Source organism: Triturus cristatus, chromosome 3_2 (assembly GCF_964204655.1).
Source record: "Triturus cristatus chromosome 3_2, aTriCri1.1, whole genome shotgun sequence".
NCBI classification, from domain to species: Eukaryota; Metazoa; Chordata; class Amphibia; order Caudata; family Salamandridae; genus Triturus; species Triturus cristatus.
The window spans coordinates 548,774,762-548,799,470 of NC_140584.1; the positions used below are offsets into that span (position 1 = coordinate 548,774,762).

The 24,709-nt window shown below is 47.5% G+C and overlaps 1 protein-coding gene across 22 annotated transcripts in view; it reads left to right on the forward strand.

Annotated features, from left to right (window-relative positions):
* PAX6 (paired box 6) overlaps positions 1-24,709 on the forward strand; it is a 50,072-nt gene that overhangs the window by 15,518 nt on the left and 9,845 nt on the right. For 16 of the 22 annotated variants that reach the window (XM_085648270.1, XM_085648275.1, XM_085648272.1 and 13 more), the window contains 7 exons: positions 5,929-6,107; positions 6,803-7,018; positions 8,818-8,983; positions 19,623-19,781; positions 21,360-21,442; positions 21,967-22,117; positions 22,373-22,485. In XM_085648270.1, coding sequence (XP_085504396.1) covers positions 5,929-6,107; positions 6,803-7,018; positions 8,818-8,983; positions 19,623-19,781; positions 21,360-21,442; positions 21,967-22,117; positions 22,373-22,485 — 1,067 coding nt within the window. Of the gene's footprint in view, positions 1-4,522; positions 4,594-5,928; positions 6,108-6,668; positions 6,711-6,802; positions 7,019-8,817; positions 8,984-19,622; positions 19,782-21,359; positions 21,443-21,966; positions 22,118-22,372; positions 22,486-24,709 lie in introns of those variants that run through there. The other 6 variants (XM_085648262.1, XM_085648266.1, XM_085648282.1 and 3 more) reach the window with 3 other exon arrangements.

A 24,709-nucleotide genomic window follows, 5' to 3' on the forward strand; every position in this document is an offset into this window, starting at 1 on the left:
TGCTTTGGCTCAAACCTGATGGGGGAAAATAAGCGCTGGTCCACAAAAATGACTGTTCGTATGCCCACCGGCTCAAATTAAGCACGAAACCCACAACACCAGCAGCAAGAGTTTTTAGACCTCGTACTGCAGATGTGAGAGGCAGCTGGAGTCCTTTCTCTCTGTTTATACTCAGCGTGCGCACGGGCCCAGAGTACATGACATCATACGCACAGCCGTAAAACGACGGCACCAAGGACCCACATTCCCAGGAAGACTGGAGTCTGGTCCTATCTCATTTGTAACACAAATTAATAAAAGCAGAATGTTAGCTGATGTGATAAAAAAAACAGGTATATGTCGGCACGTGCTCTTTCGGATTCTTCGTGGGGTATTTACACATGCACCCACTTTCAAATGTTCAAACGATTCCAAATGTGTTGGTGTGCGCATCTAAACATATACACACACACCCAGCGCGACAGTGAAAATAAATGTTGCTCGTAACACGTCATTTAGAGCAGGCACTAATATACATTTATTACTATAGTGCAAAGGTCAAGATCGAATGTATTACTGCAGTAAAGCAACACTGACAAGGAAGCGCCTTTTACTGTAACACTTACATGGTTACAGGTAAACGACTCTCACAATAGTTCGGCTCCTTGCAACTGGATGTTTGTTAAACACCTTTTCTTACAGCATATACACATTCAACAATGCCATGGAATGCACTATTTACACCGAAGCACAGACTACAATACGCTTTGCGGTGTTTGTTAAATGCCTTTTGTTAAACTACGAAAACATTCCATGACCTAAAACCATGTCCACAGAAGCACGGACGCTCAGAGTATAACGTGCACCCACGCGTAGGTTAAATTCCTTTTGTTAAAACATGTACACATTAATAAATACATAAACCTTTTCTACAGAAACACAGAGTATAATATGCATCTCGGTGTTGAATAAATACCTTTTTTTTAAAAACATAAAAACACCACGGCACAAACTATGTATAACTAACTATAGAGACACGGAGTATAATATGCATCTTCGAGTTGGTTAAATGTCAACGTATGGCACGAAAATAATGTGCACATGAAAAAAATACAACGGCATAAACACTATGTACAGATGCGTAAAGTATAATATGGAATTTATTATCAGCGTTGAGAGAGATGCCAGCTTTAGTAACCCACTTAGAAACTCGCCTCTGGTGAATGATGGTCACTCCATACAGTCAAAAAAAAATTATATATATATATATATGTGTGTGTGTGTGTGTGTGTATATACACAAATACAATACAATATGTACTGAGCGCTGCGCTCCTGCACATGTATATGCACACAGGCAGGTATGTAATTATATTTATAGGTAGATAGGCATTTATAATTATACACATGTCTGTGTGCATATACATGTGCAGGAGCGCTCAGTACATATTGTATTATATATATTAATATATTTATATATATTATGTGTGTGTGTGTGTATATATATATATATGCATAAAGACATGAATGCCAGTATGACTAAATATGTCAATGATTATATACACTGTAACATGCATAGGATGACATCATATACATAATGTATCTAGAAGATAGATAGATAGATAGATAGATAGATAGATAGATAGATAGATAGATAGATAGATAGATAGATAGATAGATAGATAGATAGATCTTTATTCAGGCCGACAGACAGATGGTTACTTATGTAGACAGACAGAGATGTACACAGATATTTTCACCTATCCTTAGTGTATAACGCCAACAGATGTTCCCTCTGCATTAAAAGAACAACCCGTATTAGATGTGTGTGAAGTTATCGCAGTGGCTCGGTGTATTGGGCCATATAAATTAGTATAAAAATGTATAACTATATCCGAACTGGTCGCGGTAAAGGCGAGTTGTTTTGCCTAGCATCGCGACAGGTATTGTATGTGCCTGTCGTGATGCTCGCGTGTTTTCGTGCATACAAAAAGGAATGCATGTTCTCGTAGTATCTGTCTGAACAGGAGACACAGCTATGGTTGTTAGCCGCACACAAACACTTACCCCAAGAGAGCGCGAGAGAAATAGTACATACTAACATACTTCATTGGCTCCTCGTGGTTTTTGTATGTATGCACACATGTGGAAACCTGCGTGTTAAAGAAAAACATAACAGACCGGTCCTAGGTGACTGAACATGGCCCGTTCTCGAGTTACTTGTACGTAGTGACGTCTATGCGAGTTACGCTTGCAAGTAAGTTTGTGTTAAAGCAGAAATCAACGAATAAAGGCCGGGCCTCGAATGAACGTGGTCCTTTCTCGCTTTCCTCGTATGTACGCAGGCATATGAAGTCACGCTGTGAATTGTTGTGTGTGAAAGAGGTCAGGGTGTAGGCGCCGCCTGAACGTGGCCAGTGCTAAGGATCCTTCTGCACACTGCGGCCTGACGCACCTCTGTGTCCTCCCTGTCTGCGGTGCGCATAGGCTGGGTTCCAATCGCCTGATAGTATGTTTATGTCCATATGTAAATTCATGCACACATGCCTCGGGTCCCTTTGCGACGCCGGCCCCAACTTGCAGCCCCACCCCAATAGTTGCTGTATACAAGTGAATTCCTTAATAAGCATTGGGCAACCTCTGACCAAAATGCACACGTCAATCACGTACACGCCCCGCTCATCCCTTTGCACAACGTGTCCGCGTGAGTTCCTGCTCGCAGTCCGAGTTACCTTTGTGTACATGCATGTAAATTCTAGAATGGCACGGTGTGCACAAGGTGCATGTGGCCTTCTGTACAATTAGTATACGCGCATTACGCACAAGTACCAGCTGACCATTTGTGCAATGTATGTATGTGTATTCATGTGCATTGTATGGTGACCCACGTACGATGCGTGCTTGTGCATTCATGCACACGACCCAGGTAATCCGGTGTAGAAGGCGTGCGGCCAGGGCGGTCTTTCGGTATCATCTGCATAAGTATGTACATGCTCCGGAAGTCCCCCTCTATCATTGGTATATCTATACACCTGCATGGGGGCCCATGTACTTGTATACATGTGGGTATTTGCACAGGCCCGAGCACCCCCACCCCACTAGGTATGCCTGTGCGCCATTTTATGGCCCGTATGAAGCGCGCACTATGCGGTCCACTGGCGTTGTTTCTGCACATGCCTGGGCGGACCATGTGTACACGCGAATTCCTACACAGGACTCATGCAAGCCTCTGAACACTGCTGTGCACACCTCCTGAGGGTGCAGCCCGGGTGGCTCCGGGGCCGCTGCCTGCTCCGCAGGCTTCGCGCTAATGACTCCTGAGTGTATATGGTGCAGGGCGTCCAAATTGACACCATATGTTTCCCTATTAAAGAGCAGCAACAGCGCACACTGCGTATAATCACCTCCGCGGATAGAGCCGGCCCCTCTCCGGGGACCGCGGCCATGATTGAGGCTTAACCTCCTAAGTGAAACTTCCAGGCGGGGCCCGGCCTGTCGCTTTTATGTTGACAAATGTGCTTGTAAAGCGGGGCCTCGCCTCACTGCGCTCTATAGGTATGCGGGAAGTGATTGGTGGACAGGGAGAGAGTAGGAACCGGAAAGAGAGACACCCGGGGTAAATGGGGGAGCTCGAGGATAGGGGAGGTTGGGGAGAGAGTACCTGAAGCGAGGGGGTAAAGGTAAATGGGCACCGAGAAAGGACAAACATGGCGAGATGGAAGGAGGGAGGGGAGGTGGGCAAAGGTAGGAGGGGTGGGGGAAGAGGGGCAAGTGTGGAAAGGGGAAGCAGCGAGATCCAGGTAGATAATCGGTGCAGGCGCCCGAACATACAAGGAAAGGGAAGAGAAAAAGTGAGAGGGGGTGTTTCCGCGAGGCAAACATTAGAGATTAGTGAGAGTCGTGTACATTTGTGGAGGCAGGAGGAGGAGGGTGCGAGAGGGGCAGACAGGCCTTGGGTGGAGGGCTGGAAGCGGTGACATGCACAGAGAACTTAAAACCAAGTGAGTGTGGAGGGCAACAGACTGGGACAGCACAGAAGGTAGAGAAGGTGAGACAGTTAAAGTAACCGAGAGAGTGCGCAGGAGAGAAAGACAGGCAGGGGAGGAAACAGCAAGAACTATAATGGGTTTAAGAGGTAGGGATGAGGAAAGTGTGGAGAGAGCTACAGACGCAGAGAGACAAATGACTAGAGAGCGAAAACGAAAGAAAGAAATGAGTGAGAGGTGGGGGAGAAACAGGGAGAGAGAAAGCAATGCGTGGAGAAGAAGGAAACATGTGGAAGGAAGGTGAGGCACCTGGTGAGGAAACAGAGAAAATGAGGGGAGGTCGGTAAGGAGGGGGCTATGGGGATACCACGCGAGAGACAGACCATTCTGAGAGGAGGAGAGGGGGGAAATGTGAAGGAAGAGACCCAGGGAGAGGAGAAGAGAAAGAGAGAGAGAGAGAGAGAGAAAGTAGGAGAGAGAAGGAGGGCGAGAGAGAAGAGGCAGAGCCTGAGAGAGGAAGTAGCAGAAAGTGAGAGAGGGAGGGAGGGAGCGAGAGACGGAAACAAAAGCGAGAGAGAGCCAGGAGAGGCGCTGAGAGGGGAACATGATTCCATGCAGCACAGTTCTAGGTGCGGGGAGCGGCCCCTTTTCTAGCTCAGCGAGTTCATGGCTCATTAGCAGCAGCACAAACTTGGAGCGCGCGCGGCCGGGGCCGGCCTTCGCGGACCGAGCGCGGCGCACGTCCCGAGCAGACATTATTATGCAGCCCTCCGCGGCTTGACGTTAAATTAGAAAAAAAGGCGCTGTCACTTCGCATCGCGTGCGCCAGCGCGCAGCCCTCGGATGTGTCCGCGCAGCGCCCGGGGCTACCCGAAAAGCCGCCCCTCGGAGGGCAGCGCAGGGCCCATCTCGCCTGAGTGATACCCCGATGCGGACAGAAAGGCTCGTTCCGAGCCGGCTCCCATTTGTCCTGACGATGCGCTTTCCGAGCGCGGAGCAGTGTCAGAAAGTGACATGCCTGCCACAAGTGCTCCGACTGATCGCCTCAATTAGCCTCCCATGCATGATCCGGGGCGACTTCCGCCCATTCCCAGAAATTAGCCTCAAAGTTGACGTGCAGCGAGCTTTATTTTAAAGACAAATGTCAGGCAGGCTCATCATATTTTCCCCCTCTTCTATATTTGGCGCTTATTTATTGCAAGAGAGCCCGGGCTCCCGGAGTCAATTTGTCAGCGGGCTCCGGCGAGGAGGCAGCAGAGCTCGGCAGCGGAGCGGCGCCAGGCACAGGTCGGGGGCGGTGGCTGCGGCGAGCGGGGGGACGGGACTGGGGAGCAGTGGGGTGTCCGGGAGCCCCCTCGGAGGGCGCGCGCAGGCACCTGCCTCGCCTCCCCTTTCTTGTCTGGACTTTATCGATCAGGCAGCGCGCGCTTCCCCTCTCCAGCGGCGACCCCACCTCTAGCCCAGGAAGGAATATACGCAATTCCTGCTTTCTGTAGTTGGCTTTTGGTAAAATACTGCTGGAGTTTTATGGATGATGTGCGCAGCTGAACTGCAGCCCGACGGTTACTTTTATTTCGTGTATTTAATTTGGAAAAGGCTAATTTCGAGTTTGCATTGATTATCTGTATTTGCTTTTATTTTTTAGAAAGTGAGGGCATATTTAAATGTAATAGTTTGCTGTGTTTGCTTTGTGTTGGGGAACTCGTCTCCTCTCTCTGTTTTTTGTTTGGTATATTTCAGTTTGTTCAATCTAAATATAATTTAAAATCAGTTTCTATATACATTTTGACAGGCCGTAGCCCAGGATGACATGCTAATACTCTGCTGGGGCTGATTTTTTTAGTATTTCTTTTCAGTCAGACATGTTCACTGTTTGCTGTCGCACCTGGGTGTCTGTCTGCTGCGGCCGGTGTGTGGAGGTGGTCACTGAGCGCGCCATGTCTGTTTCTCGCCCCCGCCTGCAGGTCATAGCGGAGTCAACCAGCTCGGGGGAGTGTTTGTGAACGGCAGACCCCTGCCCGACACCACCCGCCAGAAGATCGTGGAGCTCGCCCACAGCGGAGCCCGGCCCTGCGACATCTCCCGCATCCTGCAGGTGAACAGGCGGGGCAGCCTCCCGGCCGCTCCCCGGAGCGCTCCCGCGGTGATGCACTTTAGCGCACGAACTCGCGAACCTCTCTGTCCAGCTCGCTTAGAGACACATTTCATCTGCTTAATTTAAAGACATATTTCATCTGCTTGTAACTTTGTGTTTGTTATGCTTGTAGTTTATACAAAAACACTGTTTCAGTAATTTAAACTTATTCTATGAAATTATATTTACATTAATTGTCATGGCCAGTCTACTAGAAATGGCAGTTGCGCCTACGATTTATGCACACTTAAGTCCAGCTGTGTTCTTAGCCAATTTTATTTGTTGGGAAACATTGACAATTTAAACAATTTGGCATATTTTAGAGCTGTTTTCCACCTGTAGTATTTTAGTTTTTTTATATGGCAAAACAAATATATGTCTAGTTTTGCATAATCACTGTACAGCGCAGGTATAATGCTAGCATAATATTGCCAGAGTAGTGTCCTGTAATGTGAATAAAGCCTCACACATATTTATATATCTATACATAGCTGTAGGGCCACAAATGTAAATTTAAGAAAACTTTTAAGTAAGTTCTCATACCATTTAAGGTATATTTTTGTATTATAGACCCATGCAGATGCAAAAGTCCAAGTGCTGGACAGTCAAAACGTAAGCCTGTCCTTGTTTATGCATACTTAAAACATTTTACCATTGTCTTGAAATTATTAATAATGTGATTTTCTGTCCGTTCCCCTGCTCAGGTGTCCAATGGGTGTGTGAGTAAGATTCTGGGCAGGTATTACGAGACGGGCTCCATCCGGCCGCGCGCCATCGGAGGCAGCAAGCCCAGGGTGGCGACCCCCGAGGTGGTGAGCAAGATCGCGCAGTACAAGCGGGAGTGCCCGTCCATCTTCGCCTGGGAGATCCGCGACCGGCTGCTGTCCGAGGGGGTCTGCACCAACGACAACATCCCCAGCGTGAGTCCGGCTGCGGGCAGGGCGGGGGTGCGTGGAGGGAGCGGGCACGGGCGGGGAGTCTCGTGGCCCATCCAGACGCAGAGATCTGTGGTCTTGGCAGTCAAACTGGCTTCTAGGTTCATGCTCATTTAGGTAAAATTATAGACAATAATGCGCGGCCCGTGGCGTGGCTTCTAAAGTAGAGAGGGTTTTCAACTTACGGATTTCATAAGGCGATGGAGCTTGTTTTTCAAAAGACAAATGCCTGTGTGTGTAGTGTGTATATATATATATATATATATATATATATATATATATATATATATATATATATAATATTATATATATATATATAGATAGTGTATATATATATATATATATATATATAATATATATATACGCGCTCCTGGTTGCCCAACGTGTTGGGATATATATATGTCTGCGTACTACTGCCATTGTTGACTGTGGGGAGGGGCCATGTCTCAGAAGACACAAAGCCTTGAGTGAGTCCAGATTCTTGTACCCTCCTTTAATATTAGCACTGCGTAGCATAGCATCTGTGTATATGGTTCAATCCCGTGCAGTTAATACAGTTAATAAAGGCATTTAACCAATATCACAATGCTAGAGTTAAATGTGTGCACCCTGTAAAAATCACATTGATGAAGTCGGCTGTGTGTCATATATATATATATACACAGAGAGAGATGTATATATAGATATATATAGCTAGGTATGTCTATATATGTGTATGTGTGTACAATATATATAAATGTGTGTGCATGTGTGTGTGAAATATATACACACATATATATTTCCAGCATTTTAACATATTTTACTGTACTACTACAGTGCAAAACGTTAATTCCGCTTTATAATTACAACATGAAATGAACGTGACAAACGCACTTTTTACTGCCTTACACATTTTATGTTACAAGAGTTTTCCCAATTTAACCTATTGCATCCTCATTTTTATTATATACCTTTAAAAATGCACATTAAACAATCTAGCATAACATTAACCATTTATATCAATGTGCACAGTGCAATATGCTATTTATAAAGATGTTCGAGAGATAAGAAGAGCATCGTGGCGCATATTATGCTTCCCGTATCTACCGTCCCCTCATTCAACAACGGGGATAAACAGCGCACACGCTCATATCTATATATCTATAGGACGTCTGCTGGCTTTCACTGGTAGCATGCAATCTGTGAGGTAGTAACGGTCTTAATCTCACATCAATTTGGCTGTTCTGTGTGTGTGTGTGTGTGTGTGTGTGTGTGTGTGTGTGTGTGTGTGTGTGTGTGTGTGTGTGTGTGTGTGTGTGTGTGTGTATATATATATATATATATACATGATGTGCATGAGTGCCTGATGTGTCACATTTCTTGCATTTCTTTATTTTTTAATATGTTTGTGTGTACATTAACTAGCGAACAGATATACATCATAAAGACAATATCTCTGCTCTTTATATTTTTAGAAGGGAGACCCTTATAGGGCCCCTTACGTTGGCATGTTTTAGCTGGTTATAGTCACCCAGTGCCATGGTTGTGGAATGTGCACAGGTCTGAGGACACCCATTCACGGTTGCATTGTATACATCCGGCTCAGCCTGGGTGGTGGGCGCTACCGCTGGCTTGGCGGTGCCCGACGCATGTTGCGGGGTCGCGTGACCTGCACTTGCATGTTTTGAATGTGTGACACCCCGGGGGCAGCCGTGCCCCAGGCTTCGGGCCTGCCCTATCCGTCACTTGTCGCTGCTCTGTGCCCGCCGAGTCCGCCCCGGCCTCTAACCCGGCCTCTCTTGCAGGTGTCATCGATAAACCGAGTGCTCCGCAACCTGGCTAGCGAAAAGCAGCAAATGGGAGCAGACGGAATGTACGACAAGCTGCGGATGCTGAACGGACAGACGGGCACCTGGGGCACCCGGCCGGGCTGGTACCCGGGGACCTCGGTGCCGGGGCAGCCCACGCCAGGTAAGCAACCCCCGGGGCAATAGCAGGAGGGCGTTAGACTCAGAGACCCACAGGGATAGGCTGCACTGTGAGGGCTCAGCGGCATAACACCGACACAGGATGAACAATAACCACAAACAATCACAACAGCAACAATAATACGGAGGGATGCATTCAGAAGAGGGATAATAACAGAAGTGATAAACACAAGGATAACAACACCACAAGGGGTCAGAGTGGAATAACAGCGAGCCCAGGGTGAGCAATAACCACAAACAATCACAACAGCAACAATAATACTGAGGGATGCATTCAGAAGAGGGATAATAACAGAAGTGATAAACACAAGGATAACAACACCACAAGGGGTCAGAGTGGAATAACAGCGAGCCCAGGGTGAGCAATAACCACAAACAATCACAACAGCAACAATAATACGGAGGGATGCATTCAGAAGAGGGATAATAACAGAAGTGATAAACACAAGGATAACAACACCACAAGGGGTCAGAGTGGAATAACAGCGAGCCCAGGGTGAGCAATAACCACAAACAATCACAACAGCAACAATAATACTGAGGGATGCATTCAGAAGAGGGATAATAACAGAAGTGATAAACACAAGGATAACAACACCACAAGGGGTCAGAGTGGAATAACAGCGAGCCCAGGGTGAGCAATAACAACAAAACAACCCCAAACAGCCATTATAATACCGATAGCAGCACAATACTAACAGTGACAAGAACAGTAGTGATAATCACCAGGATAACAACACACGTGGTCAGACATTGTGAGGGTTCGGGCTGACATAACACTGAGCACAGGGTGAGCGATGACAACAAAGCAACCTCAACTGCAATAATGATGCCAATAGCCGCATAATGCTAACAGTGACAAGACCAGTAGTGATAATCACCAGGATAACAACACACGTGGTCAGACATTGTGAGGGTTCGGGCTGACATAACACTGAGCACAGGGTGAGCAATGACAACAAAGCAACCCCAACTGCAACAATAATACCGAGAGCAGCATTACAAGCAGTGACAAGAACAGTAGTGATAATCACCAGGATAACAGTGGCACACGAGCGCCAGAGTGGAGACGACGAGCGATAGGCTGCACTGTGAGGGGCAGTCAGGTGTAACCGTGAGCCCAGCGTAGCAACAGTGATACTGAGAGCAGCATTACAAGCAGTGACAATAGTGATAATCACCAGGATAACAACAACACACGAGGACAGACACTGTGAGGGTTCGGGCTGACATAACAGTGAGCCCAGGGCGAGCAATAACAACAAAATAATAACTCCGATAGCAGCAGTACCAGTAGAGATGCTGTCCATAGTAACAAGCAGAAGGATCCTAACAACAAGTAGCAAGAATAATATGAGTGTAATCACAAACTACAAACATAAGCTGCAGGGGCAGTGACGCGGCAGTGGCAGTAACGCTAAAATGAGCGACAGCAGAGGGTTTACACTCGGTAACGACACATTGTAAGATTAACGACGAGAACTGCGAAGAGAATCACGCTGCTGCTAATGCTGACCAGAGAGAGAGGCCATCAAAAAACACACCGATGGGACGGCAGCATTGATATCATGAATGCGAGCCCTGAGGTGTGCTACTGTAACACCGATTGTCACCCCCTCCCCCCCAACACCAGTAGAAGTAGCGCTTTCACGGATTGCAACACACACGTTTGCGGTGTATAAATAGGTCATGTTGAGATAATACAGTTCCTGAGACCAGCTGCATAATGCGCAAGTGCTGCAGCCATGTTTGTGGCCTGTGTATGTTATTTCCACCCGTGCCGCCTGGCAGTGTCAGTCCTCCCCAGCGCTGGACCTTAAGGTCACCTCCTAAATGCACCCCCGTTATCGTTGTCAGCGCCCATGATGCTGTCAGCATGGCTGCTGGCGAGATTCTCGGCGCTGCTCAGACGCTGCAGGCTCGGGGGGTGTTTGTTATTCCCTCCTTGTGAGTAGGGTCACGCGCAGGTCGCGACCGGCATATTCGGGGGAAGGTGAACCGAAGCCCGGGTTATTGGCGGGTCCCTTCCCGGCTCACATGAAACACAGCAGCGCCGACAGACCGAGAGGTCAGTGCACCTGCTGTAACACACGGTTGCACACACCCAGCACTGCCTGGCACATGAGCACACGTGGGAAGAGCAGCATTCGGACAGCCCCTGGACATACCAGCACGGATGGGAAAGGCCTCGGTGCATTGGCATTCACAATGGCAGCCCTGGTTTGTAAGAGCCCAGCTGTCAGTATGCATCTGGCCATTAAATTGCATTTATATAGTGCTTACTACCCCTGACGAGGCGCTATGATGATATGTTAAAAGATGCTTGTATGTTATAGAAGTGTTTTGTAGACCCTGTTTAATATGATGCACAAGATGTATATATGTGTGTGTGTATGTGTATATATATACACACGCACACGCATACACACAGAATATTATTTGGAGTATGCGTTCTTCAGATCCACGCATACACACACAGAATATTATTTGGAGTACGCGTTCTTCAGATCCAAGGTGCTGGCGGGGGTGATCCGAGGTGGCCATGTCGTATCCTGGTTTCAATAGAGGAGCGCGCAGTGCTGGAGCGCGGGCTGCGCATTAAGATGCGCGCAGGGACACCTTCGCGGAGGGGTGTGTGACAGGTTAGGAAACTGACAGATTGCTGGGTAAACACCATTGTATCATGAGCCTGTTCACTACAAGTGGGGAATTATCCGCCTGCGAGGCGAGTCACAGGAAGGCACGTCGCGCTTGTGATGTATTGAAGCCTCGCGCGTTGGCAGATTCGTCTTGTGACGCTCACCGTTTCGTGGAATTGGCGGATTTCATGTTTTCTGGATCCAGACGGCCCCGGGCGTCGCTTATCCGCGGGCCAATAATACTAGGATGAAGGAAGGGTGGAGTGTATGCTTTAAATAAAGGGAAATACAGATGTTCGAATGTCCTCTTGTAGCCGTGCAATAGAGTGGCAGGACAGGATGCTGGAATAGCGGGTCTCTGTCTATTAACGCACATTTGATGGCCCGAATATTGAATATGTTGAAAGGTTACATGAGGTTTGCAATAAAATGCGACAACACACACCAGTACAGACTCTGGGCAGGAAATCTATGAGCTCGATGTAGAAGAATGGAATAAACATTAAAATAGAGAGATTGGTTACTGGTTGAAATAGATAAGAGCTTGGACTTAATGCATGTTCGCAAAATTGTCGGGTTTTGGCCAGACTTCGTCTTAGCAACGGTCAGGTTTTTTGTAAAAGTGGTGCGCAGCTAAAAAGAAAAAAAATCTTTGTCATGCCCCCTCCCCCGTTCAGCGGAAAAATCCGTAACAGTATGCTGACTATCTGGTACAAAGCATGTTTCTGTCACACGCAAGAATTTGTTATGGGAACAGTCCTGTCGCTGTGTAATTGCTCATTAGAGAACGCTTTGTCGCTCATTAGGGCGCCGTGAATAAGCGTCTCGTTGAACGAGACATCTGTAGAAAGGTTCCGCCGGACAGTCCCGGACACGAGATGGTACCGCTCGTCAATTAGACATGTGGTTTGTTTAAAGAGAGGGGAACAATGTAAGGAGGGCTTCGGCGAACGGGGGAAAACGTGCTTATTGGAAGATATTTCTCTGTTTGTTATCGGTCCGTGTAATGAAGCTACCGTGCCCCCCCCCCCTCCCTCACCCCCTCCCCTCGGTTAGTCGGGCAGCTCCTGGGGGGCGTCTCTGCAACCAACTCTCACACAAGCCTCCTGCGGTGTCTCTGTGCAGAGCTCGGAGGGGTGCAGGCCTCAGGGGTCCGCCCCTTAACGGTGACTAAACTAGCTTCAAACTTACCTGGTAGCTGTTTTGTGGTAGTGTAGACAGCAGAAAAGGAGGGTCATTTATTTTTAATTACCCCTGCCACCACCACTACCACCACCTTACCATTCTTTGGAAAAATACAAAAGGGGGTCCATATCTTTAATCCAAAATTGGTTTACGAATTAAATTGTGTAATAAACAGACACCTCGTTTTTTTCACACATGGGGTTTTCGGGTTGACTGTTTTTCGCATTCGCGATGTTTTGCAGTTGAGGGCTCAGAGATGCGGACGTTTGCCCAGGATCACAGAGGAGGGTGGGGATTGCAGTTTGACCCCTAGTGTACACCGCCCCCGCGGGGCATGGCTTTCCATGAGCAGGATGCCCACCTTGTGGGTGCTCTGGGGTCCTGGTGCTGTACACACCATTGACCATATTGCCACAGGAACTTTGGTGGTTTTGGGGAGGGTACCTGACGGCGGGTGTCTTTCCACGGAACTTGTCTGCATTTTCTGGGTGAAAGATCGCTGCGCTGAGTAGTCCAGGCAAAGTGTGATTTCTGGTGTGTATGCGTTTGAGGAGGTTAATGGGTTATGTATTCAAAAAATAATACAAAACGAGTCCGAAGAGCATTTTATGGACGATGCTTTCTAAGCGGCGATTCTCTATTCGATTACTAGCTGGCACTGTGTATTCGTTAAATAATGCTTCCACTGTTGTAAACTCTAAACGTGCTTTGCTAATTCCGGACATATTACCGATGCACCCCGACACACACAGCCACGTAAACAGACCCTTCTGTCTCCCAGCACCTGAACCCCTGAGGGTCGTTTTCCAGGCTACCTTGTATCTGCAATATGATGCGGATACCCCATGATCCTCGTCACCACATGGGGTATCCGCATCATAGTAACACATTACTAGCAGGAGTAACCGCATCGCCCTATGATATCTGCAGCACGCTGTTATAACACCAGATGACGTCGTCAGCTGGGGTATTGTATCTCAGTGTGACATCACATTTCACTGTATCCGCAACAAACTTTCACAATACCACCAGCTGATATATCCGCATCACAGTATGACATCATCAGTTATGTATCCTAGCACAGTATGACATCATGAGCAGGTGTATCCGCAGCACACTATCCCATCACTGCTGGGGTATTCATAGCAGAGTATGACATCGCAAGCTGCTGTCCTCACAGTATACGATAACTTCACCCACTGGTGCATCCCACACACAGTGTAACATTTCTAGCCGTGCTATCCGCGCTACATTCGCCAGCCATAATATCCGCACCGTTCTATGACGTCTGCAGGAGCCCATGGCATCTCCCATTTGGTGTTCTAATACTTTGATTTGTCCACTGGGAAGTAACCGGCGATATAACTTTTAGCACGCCGTGGTGTCATCAGCTCAGGTGTCTGCAGCACACCAGGACACTAGCAGCGGGGTGTCTACAGGACTCTGTGACGCCACCAGCAGGAGGCGCTGCAGCACAGTATGCTGTCGACAGCTCGTGCAGCCATAACACTTCATGACTTCATGAATTGTGCTCCTGCAAACAGCAGCGGCTATGTCCAAGCCTAGCTAAGACGTCAGTAGCTTGTGTGTCCAAACTAGGAAATGACATTAGGGGTCGGCTTAGCCACGTCCTATGACGTCACCAGTGTGTGTATGCTTGTGATACTGAGGCCTCGACAACAGGTCTAGCCCCACTCCATCAGAGTAGCAGGTGGAGCGCCCACACCACACGCTAGGACACCAGCAGCTGGTGTGTTCCTTGGCATCAGCAGTTGCTGTAGACACCCCCTCTGACATCACCAGTTGGAGTACCCATGCGTACTATGACATCAGCACCCGGCGTCAGCGCACCGCTAAGACGTAAACAATAACAAGCCGTGGGTTCAGATTCACTTCCGGACAGCGTGTCTCCGTGGCCTGTCCACGGGCCGTGCCAGACCTCTGCTTCTGGCCCAATGAACACTCCTCATCCATCTGGCCATCCCAAGCCCACCTTGACACCTCTAAACACATTCAGGGGGCAGGCAAACATCCTTCACTCCGAGTGCTCCCCTTCCAAGGATCAGCCCCGTGTTTAGCCCCGAGTTTGCGCACATCCAGTCAGCCGAAGAGACACTTCTGTCCACAGCACTGAGACGTGTATAACGTTCGCGCGTGGCGCCGATGATGAAGACGTGCGCTTGTCGGGTTAGTCGTGGTTATAAAGGAAGCTTGGCGGGCGTTTGTTCCATGACTCTGGTGTCTCGTGAAGAGGCACTGGGGCATGCTGTGACCAGCGAGGTCTGCAGGGGTTCCAGACAGGCCTCTGAACCCATGACACCGCGTGCACTGCAGAACCCCAGTGTAACACCGCCATCACACGAACAACATCCACCACCAACCCTAGAACCCACTTGGGCGCAGGGGGGAAGATGGCGGCACTTCCTGGGTTACATTGCAAGATGAGAGCCTTGGGGGCTTGGGTTTCCAGCGGAATGTTCGCTCTCGCTCTTTGTTCCTTATCCCCATTCCCGAGCAGGCCTCGGATCTTAAGAGTCCATTACCGCAGAAGCATAAGGCGAGGTTAGGTCCCGGAGGGGGCCAAATATGGTGGCCATCTGAGAAGCGCCACACAATAATGGGCGCATGGGGCCTGTCAGGACAAAGAGACATCTCTATCCGGGAGACATTCTCTGGCGATTTAGGGCGGTTTAAGAAGCACAGAGGCTTACACCCCCACCTCTTTATATGGCGAAAGCTTCCAGCTTCTATGGGATTTAGACACTTTCCCTTTCAGCAGATGCTACAATGTTTTCATCCCAGCCCTGTCTCTGAAAGGTGCCGCGGTGGCGTGGCTATATTTGGTGCTTGTTTTCCGCCTCACCGGTTCGGACAGGCCCGAATGGCTGGATTCCCCAGCGCCCTTCTCCCGGACACAAATCCCTCGGCTGGCGTCAGATGGGCGCCTGCGGATAAAGGGGAGCACATTCAGGGCGCTTTACGAGGATTAGGACTGGAAGGTGGGACTAGCCATTGAGCAGAACCCCTCCCACGGCTTCTGTGGAGGCCTCGAAGGGAGATGTCTTAATTGCCTGCCGTCATATCTGAAACTCTAGATCGAACTTTTTAGAGACGGAGGGGGCTATCGGGGCCCATATTTTAGTTTAGTCGATCTGCACACGTCGAATGTTAAAAATGTATGCAACCGAGCAGCCGTCACAGCTGGCGTAAAAGTGGTTTGTGGTTAGTTGCCCTGCTGCTGAGCATATGCGCATCTTTGCTTCATTGCGCAGAAGGATACGCGCAAAATACCCCGCGTTTTACGCAATCCATTTATTCAGATATGCCTTTGCACCAATAACCCCACGATTCACAAATACCAGGCACCAGGCCCCGAGAAAGGGGTGGGGGTGGTCGAGGGTGAGCAACCGATATATTCTACGCTCTCGGGATTGTGAGACGTTTAACACGAGTGCCTAGAGGGGATTGCGTCAGGAATGGGCGCTTTCAAAAAGATCAAAGGGAACATCTATTTCAACCGGGTCCAAAGTGTAATACAAAAACCAGATACCATTTTTTTTTATATAGCGCTTTTTTAAATCTGGGCATGAAAAATTAATGACCAAATGCAAACTATTTTTCGAATGAACAGCATGATATGTCAATGGCCGCAACAGAAAGTTATCGGCATTTTTTGGGGAGATATTCAGAGTGTATATATGAAAGGCGGGGCCTACTGTCTAAAATTGGGTGCAGGACTGAACACCTGAACTCTAAGCCTGGCGCGTGCTGTTGGAATAAACTTGTGTGATTCTGGATACAACATGTCTCCTTGTGCCTATAACTGTAACTTTGTAGCAGTAGTTTGGACCTGCCAGAAATACTACATATATGTAAAAACAACCTTCACAGAGCACTGCCTAAGGACACCTGTGGATGTCGATCTACCGCCACTAAACCGCCCACCCTGCCCCAACATTGTGGATTCTACTTCCGGGGCGCAGCGCACGAGGCTCGAGCGCTCCTGATAACGTCAAAGTGTCCTTTGAAGCCCACACAGCAGCTCCTCGGGACACAGCACGCTACATCAAGTATCACAAATAGATCATAAAAATACAGGTTCCCGTTAATGTGCTCTGCGGGCGGGGTTTGGCGGTGGTAACTTATTACGACATACAACAGAGCTGCATCAGTCACGTACAGTGGGTGTTCGGAGGCAGGCACAGTACCATTGAGTTACCTCGAAAAATATACAAAAATGTCTACCTTACATACAGTTCTCCTCACATACATTTCGATTTGCGTCTCACCATCAGGCATTTGAACTCACATAAACTCAGCCTGGAATTAGAGAAGTATGTGAACCGGTCCTAACATATTTAGACATTGAGACGACTGGACTTGGGGAATAAAAGGCCGACACTATTGTATGGAGGAGTTTATGTAAGGTCGATATGTTGGAAATGTATATGTGGAGCCCAGTGGTTTGTCACAGCCTGTTTTTGCCTGGGTCTATGATATTAGCTAGAGTGATAGACGCACCTGCCATAAAATTTAAAAGTGGTTTGTGTCAGCACAGCGCCTGGCCCCTGTCCCGCCCTCTAACGGGGTATAGCGCCTGGCCCCTGTGTCGCCCACTAACGGGGTATGCCGCCCTCTAACGGGGTATAGCGCCCTTGGAGGCAGCGTTTCTCGCAGGCAACAGGTGGAGCATTCCACCAGGCCCAGGGGCTTCAGGCGCGCCTCACGCGCACGCCCAAAATAAACAAAAACAGCAAGTGCACAAAAACACACACTCGAGTCTCGCCTCTGTCAACACTCGAAAAGTTAACCAGCAGCGCCGGTTGGTAAACAAAAAAAAAGAGACCCTTGTTCTGGAATCTGGGCGCTGAAGCTTCTTTAATCGCGCCGAGGAGCCCTCGCTCCCTCTGGGGCTGAGTAAACAGGCCTAGTGTGCCGCGATGCCCCCCATTCACCGGCCTCGAGCAGGCCTCCCCCCAAAGGCGATCCCGAGCAGTATTGAGCGGCCGGCCGGGGGACAGTGATTAATGATGGCTCCGCGGAAAGGTTAACACACCGCCCTGAAAGCTCTGTTGACTGGGGCCGGGGCACAATGCGCCCGCTGCACGCCTCCAGAAGACCCCCTTTGTCCCCTCCCCCGATTGTGTCCTCGTAAACTCTGCCCACCAAAAAAAAGTTTGCCAACCCTCCTGCGCCCGAGAGTTTAATGGTTCCCCCAACTCAGCGGGCATTGTGTGCGGCTGAAAAGCGGGCCCTTCCCCATTCAGGTCCCGGGGCCACCTCAATGGGCCTGCGAGCGCCCATATGGTGGTCGCGGCAGATGAATCCACCTCTTTTAAAGGGCGAAAGGGGGGGGGCAGAGAAAGTGTAGGGGGTTTCAGCACATTTCAGGGCATTTAGAAAAGATGCCACCAGGTCCCTGCCTCGTTTCTCTTTAACCCTTTGAGGGCTTTGGCTATTGTCCGCGTAGCCATAAAAGGAAATTGTAAAGTGGATTCCCACAACATTTAAAGTGCATACCAGGAGTCCTTTGAAAGCTGTTCATACACTCGACTTTAAATGCACTGCCAGTTAAATGTGCTCGCTTGCCTTATAAACGATGCTCGTGTGTTTTTTGGGCTGTGGTGTTTGAGGCTGTATGAATCGTGGCTCCACAGTTCAGGCATTATGGGTAACTGCCACGCGGGTGTCCCACGCGTGGAGTAAAAGCACTTAAAATGCTGTCAGATAAGCCACTCGGGCAGAGGCAGCAACACAACACATTAAAGCACCATTAGAAAACAGCTGAGAGGGAGGGAAACCTGCAGCCAGCCACTTTCGCCCATATTTAAAAAGAAAAACTCAGATTTAGGGGCCTTCTCAGGTTGTACAATGAAAACAGCGGTGCCAGACGCGCCAGAGACCCCCAGCAAAATCAGAACCCAAAGCAAACTTTACCCCGCTTAATGATAGAAATTAACGAAAAGTCTGCGAAATCCACTAATTAAAAATGTACTCTTTAAGCGAGATGCCAAGTGTTCAGCTGCAGAACGGCATATTTAGCTAGTTTAGTGAACTCGCTCCCATTTCTTTTCAAATTACATGTTGAAATTTTATAAAAAAGAAAATCTTACTTTTCTCGAGTGCCTTGCATTACAAAGAATGGACAGTCCCTTTATCTAAATATAAAATTCCATTTTCAGCAATTATAGGCTGCTCCTGGTGATGCTATAATTACAGCTGTGCTCAGTAATAGGTGTCAGCCAATGCGCACTCATACAATAGTTGAATAAAACTGCAGAACAATGGCGCCCCTTCCAAATTCACAACCTTTAAAATGAAATTGACTGTGCAGAATTCAAATAAAAAACGGCATCAATATTTTTTTAAAAGATTATAAGCTTGGTTTAGTTTCCTAATAAAATGTACTGCAAACCTTTCAAGATCTAATTTGATCTTATGGGAATCCCTTAATACAGATAATGTGAAATTCAGGAAATCGGCGTTTAAATAGAATAGGTAAATACATTTCTCATTGAAAGGTGCTTCATGGCCCTTCTTATGAAGTGCAGCACATTATTTTTCCTATTTTCATTCTAACTTGTTCAACGATGCTACCAATACCTGCAGCATTTTAGTACAGCTAACAGGTGCTGCTGTCACACTAATTAAACATTAATAACATCTGACACCAAATGACTCATGGGACCAATGTTTCACCCGTAGTTATGGCTCAAGCCTAGGAGTGCCTTCGTACCTCTCTGGAGAGCTTCGAGGACTTTTGTTGACCTTTTACCTTGTTATCTCCACCCATTCAAGATGGCTGCCAGCAGCAGGAAGGGGGAGGCGAGAACACCAACTCCATCAGCTCCAACGGAGAGGACTCCGACGAGGCCCAGATGAGGCTGCAGCTGAAACGTAAACTGCAAAGGAATAGGACGTCTTTCACTCAGGAGCAGATCGAGGCCCTGGAGAAAGGTAAAACAAGAAGCCAAGTCCCCGCCTTTATCCTACACAAAGAGCTCAGTATGCGTGCCTCTCATTGAACAGTGCAGGTACCCCTGGGGGTGGGTTCAAGCATGTACTCTTGCGGTATTTCTAGGTGACTGACTGGCAACAAATGGCTTCTACTGAAATAATTGGCTAGCATGTAGACTGGCTCTGAAAAAAGTGTTTCCTGTAGTCTCTGGACCTGAGGTTTTTTTTGGTAGCTAGCACTGCAACTGGTTTCAGTTAAATGATAGATTCCCCCATTGGTGTGCACATGTAGTCCAATGTACGAACGTGCAAATAAGCAATTCGATCAAGTAGAAACCATTTATAGCTGGTCAACTGGAGCTTCCACGAGGAATAACAGCTGCTTTCTGCAAACACATCTTCATAACTATTCTCACAGCTATTAGGGCCCTCATCTTATAGGCAAGGGTTCATACTTCTGGCATGTGGCCAGAGTGCTTAATTTGTAATGAATAGCTAAATACACGTGCAGGGATACGAGCCGCTGCCCTTTGCCTAATACCAAGGCTGCCTGGCCTGGGTCCCACCTCTTGCCTCTTTCTTTTCACACCCTGCCTGGGTCCCACCTCTTGCCTCTTTCTTTTCACACCCTACTCTCCTTGTCTCTTGATCTCACCATTACAGTTTCCTTTTCAGCGCTGTTTTCTCTTTGCCACTAGTTTCCTTTGTCACTAGTTTCATTCTCCACCTCCCCCGGTTGCATTTCTCTCTTGTGCTATGGGTTAAAGTCTGGTGATGACAAATAAGCACAGGGCCCCAAAAATAAGCACTGATACCCACCACCAGCAATCCCCATCCTAACAAAGCACGGCATGTGTTTATTGGACTATGATCAGCAAGTGTTGCCTTTTGGGAGTTGGTTGCCAGCCAGGTATCGGAAGGGGTCTGCAGTGCTGGGAGTGGATACAGGTGAAAAGAACACATCACAGGGCCATGGAAGGAACTTTGGTGATGTTTCAGGTGCAAGCCACTGCTGCTGGAATGATCTGGGTGGGAATTCCACTCTTTTACTTGCGGCTTTTGGGCATGGGACAATATATGGCACACAACTCAAGCAAGGGACATTCACAATTCAACTAATAAAAGCTGTAACCTAAATACTAAAGACACCAAATAACCAATAAAAACATGGAACTGGAATCTTGTCCACTGCAATCCAGAAGATGCCCAAAAGCGATATGCTAGGGACTGGATCTGGCAGAAACCTTTCACGGTTGAAAAACTGGCATTTCCATGAGGGACAGGACCCTTGAGGTTGAATCCTTCATGTGTTTCTGGTGATAAGACCCTTGGAGAGCACGTGTCTACCCCAACCAAAGGTCAGAAGATAAACAAATCATTATGCATCTATCCAAGAATGCCAGGTGGTACTCGTAGTCCCATTTACCTGCACTCTGCTAAAAACAGCACCTAGCACTATTAGGACTGCGTGAGACTGTGTCCCCTGAGGGAGGCGTGATTCCATGGTTCCCTCGCCAGTGCTATTAGCTCACGGTGATCTCCTCTGAACTAATGTGGTGATAACATTTATTCTTGCAGAGTTTGAACGAACACATTACCCTGACGTGTTTGCAAGAGAGAGACTAGCTGCCAAAATAGACCTACCTGAAGCACGAATACAGGTACCGAGCGCTTGTGTAATTAAACGTCTTGTGACTTGGATGTCGAGCTGTTTGAGCCACTATAAAGCTACTAATTACTGTCAGGCATGTGGGTAGACGCGGATCCGGGGAAGCAGAAAGGTGCAGCTTCATCATGTAGTCTTAAGGCGTTTTTGTGCTCCAGTTTATTTAATTCCATGTAAAATCACATTTTATTTGATTAATTTCGTTTATAGCTTTGCTGTCCTCGTTGGTAATGTTAATTGACTTCATTTGAATCGTTGTCATTTTAATTGCATGCGTATTTGCTTTGTTCCCATGGACATCTCTAATCGTTTCACACGCATTGCCCACGTACCATATCCATCAGAATCTGTTTTGGTGACTGGTCTAAAGGGGCTTGGGGACAGTATGGACCGCACCCATTGCTGTTTGTTAGAGTATTGTCCTAGCAGAGGCAGTAGTTCAGAAAGCCATTTTGGTCCTTTGCTATTTCCGCCACCATTTTGAGATGACTGATTTGTGTTCATTGGTGCTGGTTTTAGGTCTGGTTTTCAAACAGGAGGGCAAAGTGGAGAAGGGAAGAGAAACTGCGGAACCAGAGGAGGCAAGCAAGCAACACTCCCAGCCATATCCCCATCAGCAGCAGCTTCAGCACCAGTGTGTACCAGCCCATCCCCCAGCCCACAACGCCTGGTAATGCAGTGCAAGAGCACAGACTCACAGAATATTTCTGAAATTCAGCATCAGCAGAGATCTCAGCTTGTTCCATGTCCTTTACTTATAGTGAGCTGAGCAGACCATGGATACCAGAATGTAAACACAAATGAGGGCCAGATGAAGCCCTCACTCCGACATGAAACAATTTGAGATCTCTTTCTGTTCATGTGTGTGCATGCTGCTGCCACCAACCATCGTCTAACATGTTTTCTTATGCCATTGACTTTTTAGTTTCATTTACGTCCGGGTCCATGTTGGGCAGATCAGACACATCCCTGACAAACACATACGGCGGCCTACCACCCATGCCTAGCTTCACAATGGGCAACAACCTGCCTATGCAAGTGAGTAACAACAATGTAAACAATGGCAGCCATTTTGAGAAGTGGGGATTTGTGTGTGTACTTATGTATCTCACGTACAGGGCCCAGAAAGGGAAACATAAATGTACCCCCCGCTGTGGGTACAGATAGCAATGACATGTAACGAATAGAGTGATGATGGGTTTGTTAGAGGGGAATGAACGACGGATGATATATATAGGACTATACATGATGAATGAGTAGAAACAGGCAAATACCCATGGCAATTTTTTCATACAACACATGCACCCAATTAAAGGCACAACATCGGATCACATGCACACTGCACACACTGCTAAAAGATTAGACGAACAAACCAACAGTTCAGATAATAATCACTGCAGAGCAGTAAGGTACACAAAATGAAATAACAGAGATGTTTAAGGTTTTAGGCAAAGTTCAAGAAGTTGTGAGTGCAGAAGCATCCTTGTAAAACAACTATTTATCCAAACACCACTGCTCCTTGACAAAGCAGCCGCTTGCTCTGACCCCGCCTGGCATGTTCGATAGACTTGATGTTTTTTGAAGCAACCTTGGTGCCACCTGGCTTCTGGAGCTCTAGGCCATTTCCTTGAATTGCCTTAATAGAGCACAAGTCCAATGTGAAATAAGCATTATTTTGGGACACTCTTAGTTAGTGCGATCAGGTCCTTTCATGGTAGTGCTTCTCGGCAGCTCTGTAGCCAGAGCACCAGCGGAGGAGCAAGACATAGATGCAACGGTCTTTGAAATGGATCAAAGAGAGCATTACATACACACAGGGTCACTAAAGAAGGAGATGAAATAAGGTGCGTTGGGCTTTGCACCATGATACAGAAGATATATTTATTTCCCCCATTTGTTTAACTGCTTCCGGTTCAAGCACAGCTGTCAGTCGATCTGGAAGACCGGTAGCAGTGGATTAGCAGTGCATTAACATGACTCACCGAGGGCTTGAAAACACGGGTTTTTAGCAAACGTAGAACTTTGTGGTTCAGTCCTGTCATTTGCTAAGAAGAGCTTTAATGGCATTCAGATACCCCAGAGCAGCATAGGAGTCACCAACAAGATTTGCAAAGCACAGCTGCAGGTATATTTTTTAGTGGTACCAGAGCAGTATTTTTGGAACCTTTTCGGTGCAGGATTTATTAATAGCTAGAGTTGTATCAAATAAAAACTGAACTTATAGACAATATGCACTGACACTGATACAAATGTTGATTGATCCATGACATACCCCACAGGGTCAAGCTGGCAACAAAAAATGTATTAAGTACTTACCACACTACAAAGGCCCTTGAGTAATACAGGAGTAAATAAACAGCAGTAATCAAGGTGTGCAATAGAGAATAAGTTAGTTTGCTGCCACTTTATCCCACTGGTGTGCCTTGGTGATGAGTTAACACTGCGCATGAGTGGGGCTTGGGGGAAGTCGGATAAGGTTTTTATTCCTCAGTTAACTAAAGAGGGTTACGTGCCTGGTGTTGTTTTCAGACCATTTGGTGCTTGTCAGCAGACAGACATACGAATAACATTCCATCTGTACCTTCTCTTGATATTGAGCCATAGAACATCTTTCAAAAACAGGCACTTTGTCTTATATTTATGTAAGAAAGCACCAAAGCTGAAGAAGGCTCAACATGGTCTGTATCCTCGCCTGGTAATATGATTCTCATTGTTTAGTGGTTCGGAAGGGGCGTCATGATGCAGTCACCTGGAGGGATCCTCATGCAATGCTAGTATTGCAGTCACTCCCTTCCTCATTCACCTTTTGTTTACTCCCTTGTTTATTCACTCACCCAATCGCAAGTAAACAAAGACACTCCTGTGTGATCCACTTCCACCAGATGTGAGCTGTCACATCTGAAACTCTTTCATCAGGAGATGGGCATCAAGGGATTTAGTTATCACAGTGCACATGAAGATTGACAATAATACATGGCCAATAAATAGCATCCTCAGCATTCCCCAATAGTTAGTGTTAGAACGATCAAATCTGGGCTCTGCAACAAGATTACAACTGGAATGAAGCACTCATTGTGTTTCAAGACCAGGCCATGTAGCAATCATCCCAAGGGAGACAGAATTAATACAGATTTTGTCACTGTTAGAACATTCCCATCAATCCAGAGGTCTAGGTGGAGCCTAAAAGGTAGACTCAAAAATGCTAATACGACACAGCTTCTTAGCCTCCTACCTCCGGAGGTTTTGTCTAGGTTATTTCATT